The sequence below is a fragment of the Cebidichthys violaceus genome, unplaced genomic scaffold (assembly GCF_023349555.1).
Source record: "Cebidichthys violaceus isolate CVI_PGR_0920_01 unplaced genomic scaffold, fCebVio1.0.p SCAF_17, whole genome shotgun sequence".
Taxonomy (NCBI): Eukaryota; Metazoa; Chordata; class Actinopteri; order Perciformes; family Stichaeidae; genus Cebidichthys; species Cebidichthys violaceus.
This window is the reverse complement of record NW_027176340.1, coordinates 4,640,948-4,654,787: the sequence shown is the minus strand read 5'-3', so window position 1 is coordinate 4,654,787 and position 13,840 is coordinate 4,640,948. Positions and strand designations below refer to the sequence as shown.

Here is a 13,840-nt window from a genome sequence, read left to right as displayed (position 1 = left end):
CCACTCATTCATTTTCTTACTTTATAGAAAAGTACATTATCCAAAGGGAGATTTCAAGTTAACCAGTAAACTGTAATGTAGAAATACATTACAGTTTACATCGTGACGTAAAAATCAATTACTTTGTGGAAGTAGAGAGAAGAGACAAACGGCACTTTTAACTGGCTCTGACTGCTTTAAGGCTATTTTATTCACCGAGACCTTTTCTCATTTTATTTCTTTATTTCAATATAATAGATGTCCCTGCTATTTCGGCTTGTAATAAAGTTTTTCAAATTACATTTGCTGATTGCCTTCTCCACTCAGCCTGTCAGGGGCCTGTAGGAATTATGAAAAAGGTATTTTAGTTTCCGTTTTATTTGAATTCGATAGATGGCGGTGCTTCACATAAATCAGATTTTAAGTTGCTGCCTCTACTCCGCAGGTCAGCAAGCTGCTACTGGAGGGCCATGGCCATCGCCGGCTCGCTAGTTGCTGCAGATCTGTTTTCTATTTTGGGAGCGGTGCACTTGTCAGAGAGGTTGATATGTGAGTCCTACAGCACCTTAAATTCTTACCTCTGCTGTGTGGCTTCACTCTGGAGCACGTTGTGCAAGAGGAGTTTGTTACCCACAGATATTTGATATTTGCTTTCAGAGTTTTTATAAGGATATCACATTAAAAGGGGCAGTTTTATTGGTTTGAATTAAATTGAACGGCTTAATAATGTAAAAATATTCTGTAAATTTGAGCCTGGCTATTTCCCTCCTTAGCATTCGTTGCTTAAGCACCATATTGTAACGTAAGTGTCTTATTACTTTTATTATTAGTTTCTTATTGGCCACTGCCATAAATCATAAAGCGGGACTAATGTGCTGTGTTGTGCACACAATAATTCATTATCACTAATATATCATTGCCCCCTTTTATTTGATGCTCTGTGGCAGTACCGCAGTTAATGTTTTTTTCATTGAGAGACAAAGCACAACAAAACTTAATAACCGCATAAAAAGATGAATACAAATCTAATCAAACCTATAAAGCTCATTTGGGTCTCACAACATAAGAAATGAACCGAATACCAAACCCTAATCCTCAGCTACAAAGTAATTACAGGATTATGTGGAAAACCAGAAAATGAAGTCTCTCAGGATAAGTGTTTGCGGCAAACTTATTAAAAATACAGTTCACACTTCTCAGTCGCAATAAACTTCCTCCATTGTTCAAGATGTGTTTTAGTACAATTCATGTTTGAAATAAATCCAAATAAAGTAACACATGAGAAACCTTCTGAATTGATTAATATTCATGAGATGCACGCTAGCAGCTTTAGAAATAAACCCTTTCCCTCACACCTAATAATAAAGTTAATAACATAACCGCCCAGTATAGAGAACAGTGGTGCATTAGCCTGGATAGGATAGCATCTCGCAATCACTGACGGCACATTCGTCACTACGAACATCTCTCAAGGTCTCATCTGGCATATGTGCATCTGCTGAGATTATTTCTGTCCAGACCCCATCCATCACGCTCCCGTACATTAATGAGCGACGAAGCCCACCGGATGGACGGTGCGGAGCCAGAAACGTGCCTCTGGCTTTGGGAACAAACTCTGAGAACTGGGATGCCTTGTGCCCGGATCTTCACTCGAGGTTATCATGGTGATGGATGGGCTTATGAATTAAATGCAATCTGTATGTTGGATGTGATCCACAGGCTGGATCTTTCTTTATTCAGAGGGATGGAGAGACGTGTTTATTTGCCCCAGCGCCATGATGGTATAGTTTATGGCTGGATTTGGTTTATGACTGTTCAGCTGTGTGAGTGTGGAGGGGGTGGGACTGCTGCACCGTACTCATGCTGTCAGGCTGAAATATCACTACACTCTCTCTTGATTGTTGTGTACGGCGCTTCAGCCCTATTCATAAAAATGTAATTCCATGCAGCTCTGTGCCTGGCTTTGACGAAATATACTGCGATTACCCCAGAGAGGCAGCTTTAAGGCGTAGAAGAGCAGCGAGGCTGCTTCAGGGCCTCTGTGCTCAATTATCACGTTCAGAAGGTTCAGGACAAGCATCTGTTTGTCTGTTTGTGTAAATAGACTCAAAGTAGGGCTGGTATGCGCTAATATTGCATCACATAACTTGATATCAGTAATGTAATGTAATGTAGTGGGGATTTTTATCAGTGAAAACCTTATTTATCTCCAGATTTTTTGTTAGATAAACAGGATTATATAACTTGGAAAATCCATCCACCTCTTAAAGAGTCTATCTTAACAGCACAGTGTTTGTTGTCCTCTCTGTTTGAACACTTCCAAGTCGGTTCCACCTCTGAACACACCCAGCATCACTGTTAGGTGTGGTGGGGTTCATTCAGCCATGTGCTCTGTTGAACCTGTAGCCACACCCAACAGTGATATCACCAGGTCTTGAAGTGCACCTATCCTGCACGGCAGCAAGGTGAAAAGCAAAGAGAGGATTGTCAGACCGAGTTAAGTTGCTCTTTAAGCTACATAAAGCATTAAAAACCAGTGCTAATATGTTTATCGTATTCATTTGTATGTAATTTGACTGCATTGAGCTGGTATCCCACAGGTTATTGAGCCTCGGCACAATATTATGATTTGTAATTCATTATTTTCTTTATCTTTTAATCGGCGGTTGATTCAGCTCGAGTGTGAATAGCATCGTCGCAGCTTTTAAAAAGTGAACTAGCGTTTTCCTTTTCTCACAACAAAAGATCTGCTTGAATAGAGATAATCTGGATCAGGCTGGATCGCTGCTTTTACACTGTTATTTGTCTTCGAGAGAATGATAGCCCGCCAGTGATGGGGAGACAGAGTGGGAGGGAATGACAGCTGCTCATACATGACAATATACAGCGTCTGGGGGGAAAAAAGAAAAAGAAAAAAAAAAACCCACTCTGCCTCTACTTCCTGTTCAAAGAGAATGGCATTAAAGCTGATGAAGACGGAGAGGAGATTTATTCTGCTGGGCGTGAAGTTGTGTCTCGAGTCTTCTCCTTGTTTGTAAAATGTCTGCATTCAGTTTGACCTCAGCGTTCTGCAGATTTTAGCTGTGTGTGTGTGTGTGTGTGTGTGTGTGTGTGTGTGTGCTACCACACGTTACTGCTTCTGACTTTGTGATTTGGAGTCAATCACTACTTAACCTGCTCTTAAGCAAACATTCATTTCACAGTTATTTGGTTTTCATGTCTTGCTGGGTTTTTTTTCTTCTTCTCACCTGCAGAACCACCTGCTTAGACACAACCCGCCATCAGAGCCGTCCTCTGAGCTGTGCCACTGTGGCCCGTTGAGCGTCCTGCCATTTCCTTTCAAAACAGGAGGATGTGATGCAGGGATGTGAGTGCTGCGGTCAGGTCCCCGGTGTGCTCGCCTTGCAGAGCAGTGGTTCTGAGGGGATGGCTCCATGACAATGGGCTTCCTGGCAAAGGTTTTTTTTTTTTTTGTTGCTCGGGAGGAAATCGGCTGTTTAACGCAGGTTTACAGGCTGCAGAAAGGTTAGACAGCGCAGGGGTGAGTGATATGTTGGAACGTCAGAGTGTTGTCTGTGGTAGAGGTCTCCATGCCAACAGCTGCACAGTGGGTACAATATCTGTGCCTCCAAGGCCTGAGAAGGTATTTTGGGAGCTTGTAATGTGTGCTCATTTCATCTAATGACTGTTGATTGTTTCATCACTACACCTACATGTGCCTTTTAGCTGCAGCGTGGAGTTTAGAAGAGTTATTTTTCACTTGAGTATGAGCTAATTTTATTTTTATACTCAGCAGTTTTCTACAATTCCTTTTCAAGATGAAGCCTCTGGAAACCACCAGCTGTACCAGCCCTACTTTTCACTTTTTATTCAACCCCTCCACTTTCTCATCCTCTTTTTTTTTTTTTTTTTTTTCTTTCTCCCTCAGCACTGGGGGAAGATGAAGCACTCGAGTTTGCTAGAATCTGTTTCCCAGCAGCGGCCCGAGCTTTAAGATGGATCGAGGGGATTTGCATGGGGTGGGGTGGAGAGAGTAAGAGATGTGTGAGCGAGAGAGAGAGAGAGAGAGAGAGAGAGAGAGAGAGAGAGAGAGAGAGATGTTACTGCTGAGGCACAGCAAATGAGGGCTGGAGAGGAGAGGGGAGGAGGGAGAGGGGAGGAGGGAGAGGGAGGAGAGTAAAGGGGGCATAGTCACACAGATCAGAAAACAACAGTCCCGTCCTGTGCCCAGAGGACAACCGCTGCTGTCTCCTCACACTCGTGACGAGGGAGGATTGACTTCTACCTGCCATAGACGCAGCGCTCACCCCGCGCCTTCCCCTCCTTTTTTGCTCTTCCCTTCAACCCAGCCTGTCTGGAGCCGCAGAGGACTGTCAGCCTGTACAGACGAAGCACGAGATCAGAGTGCTGGCAGAGCAACTGTGCCTACAGCTCTGCTACCTGCTCTCATACACACACGCGCAGCAAAATGCTCTCACAGGCACACATTCAGAGAACTTTCTCTCGCGCGCATACACTTACATGCTGACAAGCAGGCAGGCAGGCACACCCCCTTCCATTATCTGTGCGGCGAGCAATTCTGCTCATATTGGTGTGAGCAGCGAGGGGCTGTACTTCGCTCCTCAGCAGCAGCAGCAGCAGCAGCAGCAACAGCAGCAGGACGAGTCCAGAGGCGAGCAGTCATCACCAGAGATCACACACCAGCTTCTACACCTGAAGGCAAGGACACCCCCCCCCCCCCCCCCACCCCTCCATGCCTTTTTCTCCCTCTTTTTTCTCTTTTTACCTCTCTCTCTCTCTCTCTCTCTTTTCGGTCTTGATATGACGCAGTGTTGCTGACCTTCCCTCATCCCCCTCCTCTCTCTTTCCCCTCAGCTTGTGCCAGTGGGAGAGCCATGGAGGACACCCTCACCTGCAGCCATGCCACCTTCTCCCAGGTGTTTGGACGCCAGGGACAGCTCATGCAAGCCAGTGAGTAGCCACAATTACACCTTCTGACAAATTCTTTAGCCAGCTGCATGTCCCGCATGTCAGCGGAACCGATCTCCACCGTCTGCATTTCTTCCCGATCCCATCCTCAATCGTGTTGCTATTTTAATTAAGCTGACGCTTAGAGGTTTAAGGTACAAAAAGATGAGAGCACCATGGCTTAAATCTTCCTGGGCTGCTGCTGTGACAGAGCATGGAGTTTTTTTAGGGCGAAAAAAAGAAAAACTGGGTTATTTTGGGGACGGATGTCAGAGATGTGCGTGCTTATGTAAAGGGCAAGAAGAAATAATCATTTAGATGCTGGTTGATGTTTCTCTTAGCTCAGCAAGTTTCCGTTAGGCAGACTGGAAACATTAACTTGTGTAGGGTGGAGCTACAAAAGCCTGTATTTTTCATTTAATATACAGGTTGAACTCGAGGCCGTGGCTCAGCTGTGCAGGGGGTCGCATTTTGACAAAAGGGGGCACTTTATGGGGATTTGAACACGGAAAGATAAATCAGAAATAGGCTGTTTTGTGGATTAGTTAGTGTTTTGTTAACAGAGCAGTAACGAACATGTCTACATGTCACAGCAGCCGGTCTTCCTGTTAGGTGTAAAACCAATAAGACAGACTCTAGCTGAAATGTATTCATAATGTATGTGCACAGTATTAGTCAGGTGGAGTCTGACAGGCTGAGCCACTATCACAGATGCTCTCAGAGCTCAGACTGATAGCTGAATTATTAACAACTGAATCTATCAACATTTTCATGGGCAGGAACATTGAACACAACCTTGGAGCGTTGCAAATAATGCATACTTCAACTTCAAGTGATCTCTTATTATGTAATTCACATGGTCAGAATACATATTTCTCTTGGGAGTAGGAAAGAGCGGAGATTGACTTGCCCCCTGAATGAAAGTGTCTGCTGCATCCTCCCTCATCTGGCCTGGTATCTCTCCTCATGGAGTCGTGCTGTGAGAACTTAGTCAGTGCCTTTGATGCCTCCGCTCAGCCATAAATGTAAAGTGATTCTTCACGTAGTGTGATGATGGATAATGAGGAGAGCCCAGAGCAGACATCAAAATAAAACTGCCTTTAGAGCTGCATCCCATACATTGACACATCAGTTTTAAATTCACGTGTTTCCCTCCACTACCACCTGGAGAGACGGAAGTGTCCGAGTGGAGTTTCACAGCGAGTGTCGTTAACAACAACGCAGCTAAGACAGCACTTTGTGGAGCTAATAATGGAAACACGGCAGCTGGAGAATTTATGCTCCTTAACACGTGTTTCTTAATGGCCCGTGTTGCAGGATTTCATCTGCTGGGATTTATTTCGCCTGTTTGATATACGTGGAGGTGTTTGAGAGGATAAACATGAAAATCTGGTGCAGTGGATCGTTGTCTTTGCTGATGTTGTTCGCCCCCTATTTGCACAAGAGAGCCCGTTTTTTTATAAATAATGCACTTTGTTTGAATGCATCAGTGGGCTTAATACTGTGTTGATAAGGGCATATTACTGTTAAAGGGTTACGGGCCTGAGGAATATTCTGCGTCATGCAGTCAGAATACTGGAAACATCTGTACTAACTGAAGGGTGTCACTCTGGTTTGATGTTTTTTTTTATGGCGAGCAGAGAGACTCTTTCAGGATTTATATGCAAATAATATGTACACAAACAGTGGACAAGTCAAACATGTAATGCACGCCGTAAGGACTTAAACGCATGCTGAATTTCTCACATATGATGGGCCTATGTTAAATGCCACGCATGCCTTTTTCACAGCACTGTGCAGTATGTGTGACTCGGGTCAGTTTATCTGGAGGGCACCACAGTATAAAAGGGAGGTAAAACGAGAAGAGGGTGTGGCAGTGCTGACAGATTCATATCACATCGCAGCGGAGCCAGAAAACCCTTCAAAATAAAAGCGTAAAAGTTTGACATTTTATTCAAATGTATCAAAGTACACAGGCGAATAATTCGATTATGAGCAGCCTAAAGAGCGACTACAACTGTAAAATACAGCTTCCACTCCCGGTTTATAAGGGACACCTAGCCAAAACTACCGTCTGCTACAAAAGTCCTGCAATAAATCCTCCCTGCATGAGAGTTATGATGTTCAGTTTTTGTTTAAGCTGTTTTAGAGACGTGGTGGTGCTTATTAATTCTGTCACGACCCTCTCAGGTTTATCGGATTCCAGGGTTGGGTACCACAGATGTTTACTGATGAAGTAAAACCCAGACTCCTCTTAACACACGCAAAACACACAACGGGTTTCTCAAAATGCCGTATCCGCTTTAATTCAGCCCGTTGTGTGTATCATGAAAAGCCACATGAAAGTGGGATGTGATGTGGGATTCTGTTTGATTGGGCCACAATGAGCGGGTTAGTTGTCGGAATGAATTCACAAGCAGGAGGGACAAATCCAACGGATATGCAAATCACAGTTCAAGTTAAGCTGCTGTTGGGTGTATTGATGTATGTTGATGGATTGAGCTGAAATCGGGTTTTATTCTAAGTGACTGACATCTTTTTTTTTTGCAGAACAAATAGCAATCTTTGTGAGAAAGTGAAGTTACGATGAGAAGAACAAGAGCTGTTAGTCCACAAACGCTGCTGCATCTTGAAAGTATAGATGCGTTCCAGAATTTGCAGCCATTCAGAGATAAAACGTCCTCAAGTAGAAGTGCTTCGACTAATGCTTACATGCTTTATGCTTACAACATTTATAAGGCAAAACAATAGCAAGAGTGTCCTCTTGTCCAAACAGAATCTTTTCATTTGTGCATCTTTGCCACGACTATAATTTTGCCTCGGGCAAAAGTGAAAAAAACGCTGTTTCTGAGAAACAACATGCATTATTCACTATACGTCTTGACTTTCTTTGTGTTGCCTCCTCATCGCTGGTTGAATTCACTCCTCTTTATCTCTGCTGTGAGTTTTACCAACACTTTGTCCTACTTCTTGCCCTTCTCCTTGCAGCAACAAAATGTTCTTAATGGTTAACAGCTACAAGGGGAAAAAAAAAAAAAAAAAGCCTCATGTGCACTATCACTGCGTTTGCACATATCCCTGCATGCTCAGACTCGGCACCTTCTTGCCCCAAATGGCCGTGCCCCAGTCACCTTTCTGCTCCACTGAACCAAAGTGATGTGAGGATCGGTGCAGTGTAAGTTTGTCCGCAGTGTAGTCCAGGAGGTCCACAGTGGAGCCATAACTCTGAATATCTTCATCCTCCCTCTGCTGTAGAGCCATCCTCACGTCTCTGCTCAGGGAGGTGAAGGTGCTGGCTTATGGCCAACGTTCTCGTCCCTGTTAGACTCCCGGGCTGCCGGCCATCGAACCCAATAGGAATATAATTCAGAGAGAGAGAGAGAGAGAGAGAGAGAGAGAGAGAGAGAGGCTCTTTAAACGGCTTCTTTAATTGAGTCATTTTCAGTGTAGGTGTGTACTGAATCTAATCCCAGAACAGCTAACATGTTTTTTTGACAGACATAAAGAACTTTACTTCTCTTGGAAAAAGCCCAATCAGATATATTAAATATATAATATATGGCCTAATACGTCCCTTACAATGATTTATGCTTACTTAAATTATTGATCCTATGGTCCCTGGGTATCCCCAGCAGCACTGAAAACCACTCCATCAGAGTAGATGCAGGCCTAATTTAGATCTACTTCTCTCTTCTAATCCCCATATTGGATTTAAGAACCCAAGTTGACTGGCAGACCTCGTTTGTCTGTCAGTCGGCTCATCATGACTCACAGCGACAGCCTCAGGCCAGTCAGACATATTCCATAAAAAGAATGTGTTAGTGAAAGGAAAATAATGTTTTGATGAAATCAATGTACAACAGTGTGTTACATTTGATTGAGTTATAATTACGTGCGTTTAGGTGCGTTCGCTCGTCTAGTTCTTCATGCCAGGGGACCACATGTATCTTCATTAGCAGACTTTGCCTTGGGGTGATCAATAAACCGATGGGAGTTCACCGACTGCATTAGTTCGGTGTTTTCTCTCTGAATCGACGCGTCTGCTCTTTTGACTGGAGATCGACTTCTTCTCCTTGAATGACACTAGCCTCCTCACTGACTGTAGATGCTGTATCGAGGAGATGTTGAGCTTCATGAACTGCTGAGCAGCTACTGAGAGCCTGACAAGACGGGTACTCAGCTAGAGTAGTGTGATAGTGACAGTGTGAAGGGAAGACTCCAGAGAATGGACTTTGTTAATAATACATATCCTCGCATTTTATAATTAGTTGCTCAGTTTTGTTATTCAATCAGCCAGTAGAAATAAACAAGACACATAAGGGAGGGCCGTCCTTAGCTACACTCAAAGCAGGGAGTTCATCGTGACCACAAGGCCATGGGGACGCCCCTAATTTACAGTTTTGCACCTATTCACACGCATCATTGAAAACGATGATGAATGTGAAACGGGTGTGACAAGAGACGTCAAGAAGCCATTGCTCTTAAGCCATGCCAGCAACTCTGTGAGGCTGAACTTAGACACAGTGGTGCTTTGAGTTAAATGCTAACGTCAGCATGCTAACATGCTTTCAATGTCCATCTTACTCTAAAGTGTTAGCATGCTAACATTTAGCACTAAACACAATCCATCCAGTAGTTGCTGAGATGCTTCAGTCTGGACCGACATTGCCATATTGTGACAAAGGAGACGTTAGGAATTACATGCAATGACCATTCTCTTTTTTTCTTTAATTATTAACATGTAGTTAAATGAATGACGCACCCTCAATAACATGTAGGCTGGCATTCATCTATATCTATGCACAGGGAATACTTGCTGTTTTCTGGTTTCAACTACTGCTTCCGAGACGAAGAGGAATGCACTCTCAGTCTCACTGTATGTATTCATGTGTAGGGGGCGAGACACAATGCTTCACTTTCTTTTGCAAAACTAATTTTGGTTGCCGCATCCCTCCCTGTTCCACGAAAGGCAATTTGTTTGCTGCAGCACACCACCAAACACAAAGTGTTTTATTACTCCTGGATTTATTGAAGACATTTCTTACGTTGCTGCATTGTTTCAAAGGATTGTAGTAATTTCTCGCACTTTGAACCGCTGTGCCTCCCTTTTCTCCTAATCTGCCTCTCTTTCTTTCTCTATCGCTGTCTGACACACACACACACACACACACACACACACACACACACACACACACACACACACACACACACTCATAGAAAAGTGAGGTTATTGCAAAATTTTAAGTCGATGCACATAAGCTGAATACTGTGCGCTCGGCGAACACATCTCCCGGATTTAATAGTCACTCATCTCCACCACTTTAAAGCAGCTAAATTTGTCACTGCTCGATCTGCTGTGTACACTACCGAGCTGCTGGGAGAGTTTTAAAGGTTTCAACAACAGCGGTTTTCACAGGGAGGGGGGGGGCTAATCCTGCTCGACCTGGCGTCTGTATGATTACCAGTGCGTATCTGTGGGGTTTGTGTAAATGAAGTAAGTTTGAGTGAACGTTCAACTTTCCTACCTAATGTGAAAATGCACTTTCTTATCTCAATAAGGTCGACACTCTAGCTGCCCGGGTGAAAGATGTTCTTAATGAAATCACACACCTTGAGAGCAGCTTCCAGTGTGCCGTTAACGTCCCCACCGCGTTTTCTGCATCATTGAACCGTCTAGCTGAGTGTTTGCTGACTCTGCACATCTGCCTCCCCGTGCCCAGTACTGCTGGCCTCTTTTTTTTTTCCCCCCCGTCCGTGCCCGCAATAGACCCTTTAGTTACACTGTTCAGCCCTCTGCAGACACATGCTGACCAGTGTTCATCTTTTAGAATACACCACAGAACAGACGGAGAAAGAGAGAGAGAGAGAGGGGGAGAGACAGAGGTTTGGGACAAGATTACATTACATTACATTACAGTCATTTAGCAGACGCTTTTATCCAAAGCGACTTACAATTCAGTATCTATCTACACACCGTAGACGCAGCTACGGGAGCAATTTTTTTGGGGGGTTAAGTGTCTTGCTCAAGGACACATTGACATGAGACTAGCGGAGCAGGAGCCGGGAATCAAACCGCCGACCCTCTGATTGAAAGGCGGCCCTGCTCTCCACTTAGCCCCAAATTGCAGTCGACGTGCAACGTGCAAACTGCAGATAGCAGTCAACACAAATTGGAAACTTAACAGAGAACTTGCATTTATAGAAAAATTTTATTTCAAAGTCTAATCTGCAACACTGAGCTGAAAAATGCTAAGTCTTTGTTATACAGCTCAGTGTGACTGTAAATACGACCTTATTCCATCAGACATCCCACTTCTCATCCCTTACTGCACTACAGCGCTGTGATGCAGGAAGCAGAAAGAAAGAATCTGCCGTGCTCTGTATAAATTTGCATCAATAGTTAGTGCGGGGCGCTCCTGTGGTGATGAAATATAGCCTATCCTCCCGGGTGCTTCTCCTTTAACATGCAGGGCACGGCGTGCACGGATGGGAGTGACGGTGCACACTGTGCGCACGTCAATGTTACAATGACAGATCGAGACTTTCACTTGGATTGACTGGCTGCGTGTCACCAGAACGTATGGAAGCGTTTCTTTTTTTTTAGTTCAAATGGGGTCATTTGTTTCCATTAAACATAGAAATACAGAAAAAGCGAAGAAAGAGACGCACGCGTTTTGCTTAAGCGCATGCAGTTCAGTGATGTTTTGACAGTGTAAAAAGCTAATGAGAGGAGCTACGTTTGAACCTACGTCAGGTTAATCAGATACTGCATGCTTGCAGAGGGAGTAGCTTGACTGTACATGCTACCAATATATACCGCAAACACACAAAGGGAGGAATGTACTTCATTCCGAGAGTTTCTTAAGACGTGTTCGGAGTGTGCATGTTAGATTCAAGTGGCTGCATCACAAAGGGCGTCGAATCAACCGAAGCTTCGTGATAAACGACTCTTCATAAGAAAAGGCTCATTGTGAGACTCCATCGTTCTGCGGGAACGACTTTACAAGAACGTTGTGACAGTGAGTTTTTGTACATCTGCAGATGAGTGTCTTTATGTGTGTGTGTGTGCGTGTGTGTGTGTGTGTGTGTGTGTGTGTGTGTGTGTGTGTGTGTGTGTGTGTGTGTGTGTGTGTGTGACAACCAGCCAACCACCACAGTGGTATCAGGCTCAAAGCCTGCTTTGTGATCAAGCCCGTCTTAAGGCGGGTATAGAGTCACTAGTTTGTCATATTACATTTCATTAGCTGCTCGTTTTTGTTTGAGGATTTGTTACTGACACCAAACTCACCAGAGCCAACGCCTCACTGAGGTCCAATGTCGAACACTTAATGCTCTTATAAATGTCTCCGGTGAATTCTACACTAGTCTGCAGCGCCGTGAGGATTCCTCTTTAAGCTTTTTGATTACCTCCTGCTTTCTTCCCAGACTGATGCAAAGCATTCAGAATCACGGTGTGAATAACAGACAATTCTCATTAGAAGCATCGCGGCACCTGTTGGGAACAGCATCCCCTGCTCCACATTCTTCACCTTTGCTCTTTTAGCCACTAGAATACACTAGCTGGATAAAAATATCCTCTACTTACCAATCTAAACACACACTTTAGTGCAAAAACGGATACCTCCCTCATTACTGGGTGGGAATTTGAGGTACAGTGAAGCCACGTGACATTTCATTTGACTTTATTTTTTACATGTTATGTATAACAAAGGCAGTCTATTCAGGCCACACTGGGAAAATAATGCCAGGTATTACCAGTGGAGTAAGGATTTACATATTGGGGTAGGGAATAAGGTAAAGGTTTCATGGAAAGTGAATGTTTTAGTAATTATGCATGTCAATTAGCATCTTGATAAGTTCATTTCTACATAAGATAATTAACCAGACGTCATCTGTTTCTAGATTGCCTGGGCACCAGTCAAATGAAAATTAAGCGCAGAAAACAAAATACGTTAACATAAAATTGTAAATTGAGTCAACAGAGGAATTTTATTTTTCACTATATCAAATTTATTAGAGCTGCAACTAATGATTATTTCATTCTTTTTTTTTTTATTTCAGACTACCTCGAAAATACACATTTATGTATTATTTTTGCTGCACTTTGTCTATTTGTGTCTGTAGATTTCTCTGAAACAGAAGTTAGCATTAGATAATGCATCATTTGTATATTTAGACATACAGTTTTAGAGATTGTGTAGCACATAAGATAATTGTCCTAATGTAACTAATGAACTAGGGACATTTCATGGTGATATCTATCAGTTCAATTATTCACCCTGTTCACCTGAACAGGCTTCATAATCGTCTTCAAATTAGTTTTTTGTGGACCAACAGTGAGACACAGAAAAAATGAATGGAACCTAACATAACTGACCTTTTCAGCAAAGCTTGCTCTATGGATTTTTAGCATCCATTTTTCATGTTATTATCCCCTCACATGTGGCCAGAGCTGAGATCAGAGAGACCTTGAACACAGACTACATGTCAGAGGCAAGAGGCTGCGTTCTGGTTCACAACCGCATCCGACCAGCAATTATGTCAAGTGGTTTTTGCATCACAACTCTGATGTCATCTTGGTCTGAGCTTGTCCTCCACAGACGTGTACTTGGAGAGACATGCTGGGCATCATTAAACAGCGCTTAGCTCTCTCCTTTCCGACACAGTTTGCAGCGTTTGATGTGAGAGGGAAGTGGGGAAAAAAAAAAAAAAAAAAACAACTCGTGAAATATGGCGGCAACAGTTTTCTCACCACAGTAATGTCTAACTCGCTAAAATGTTGAGTTGATGTGCCTTTGAACTTTGCAGAGTTGTTTACCTGCACAGAAACGTGTTAATGAATGATAATGGTAAAACCTGCAGCCTGAACTCAGATTGGCTCATCTACTATTAG

General features: G+C 43.5%; 1 protein-coding gene across 4 annotated transcripts in view; it reads left to right on the top strand.

The window, feature by feature from the left end:
* The first annotated feature begins 4,869 nt into the window (after nucleotides 1–4,869).
* The window catches only part of kaznb (kazrin, periplakin interacting protein b), a 104,803-nt gene continuing 95,832 nt past the window's right edge, over nucleotides 4,870–13,840 (top strand). For all 4 annotated transcript variants that reach the window (XM_068712241.1, XM_068712243.1, XM_068712245.1 and 1 more), the window contains exon 1: nucleotides 4,870–4,950. In XM_068712241.1, coding sequence (XP_068568342.1) covers nucleotides 4,875–4,950 — 76 coding nt within the window. In that variant the 5' untranslated portion in view covers nucleotides 4,870–4,874. The remainder of the gene's footprint in view (nucleotides 4,951–13,840) is intronic.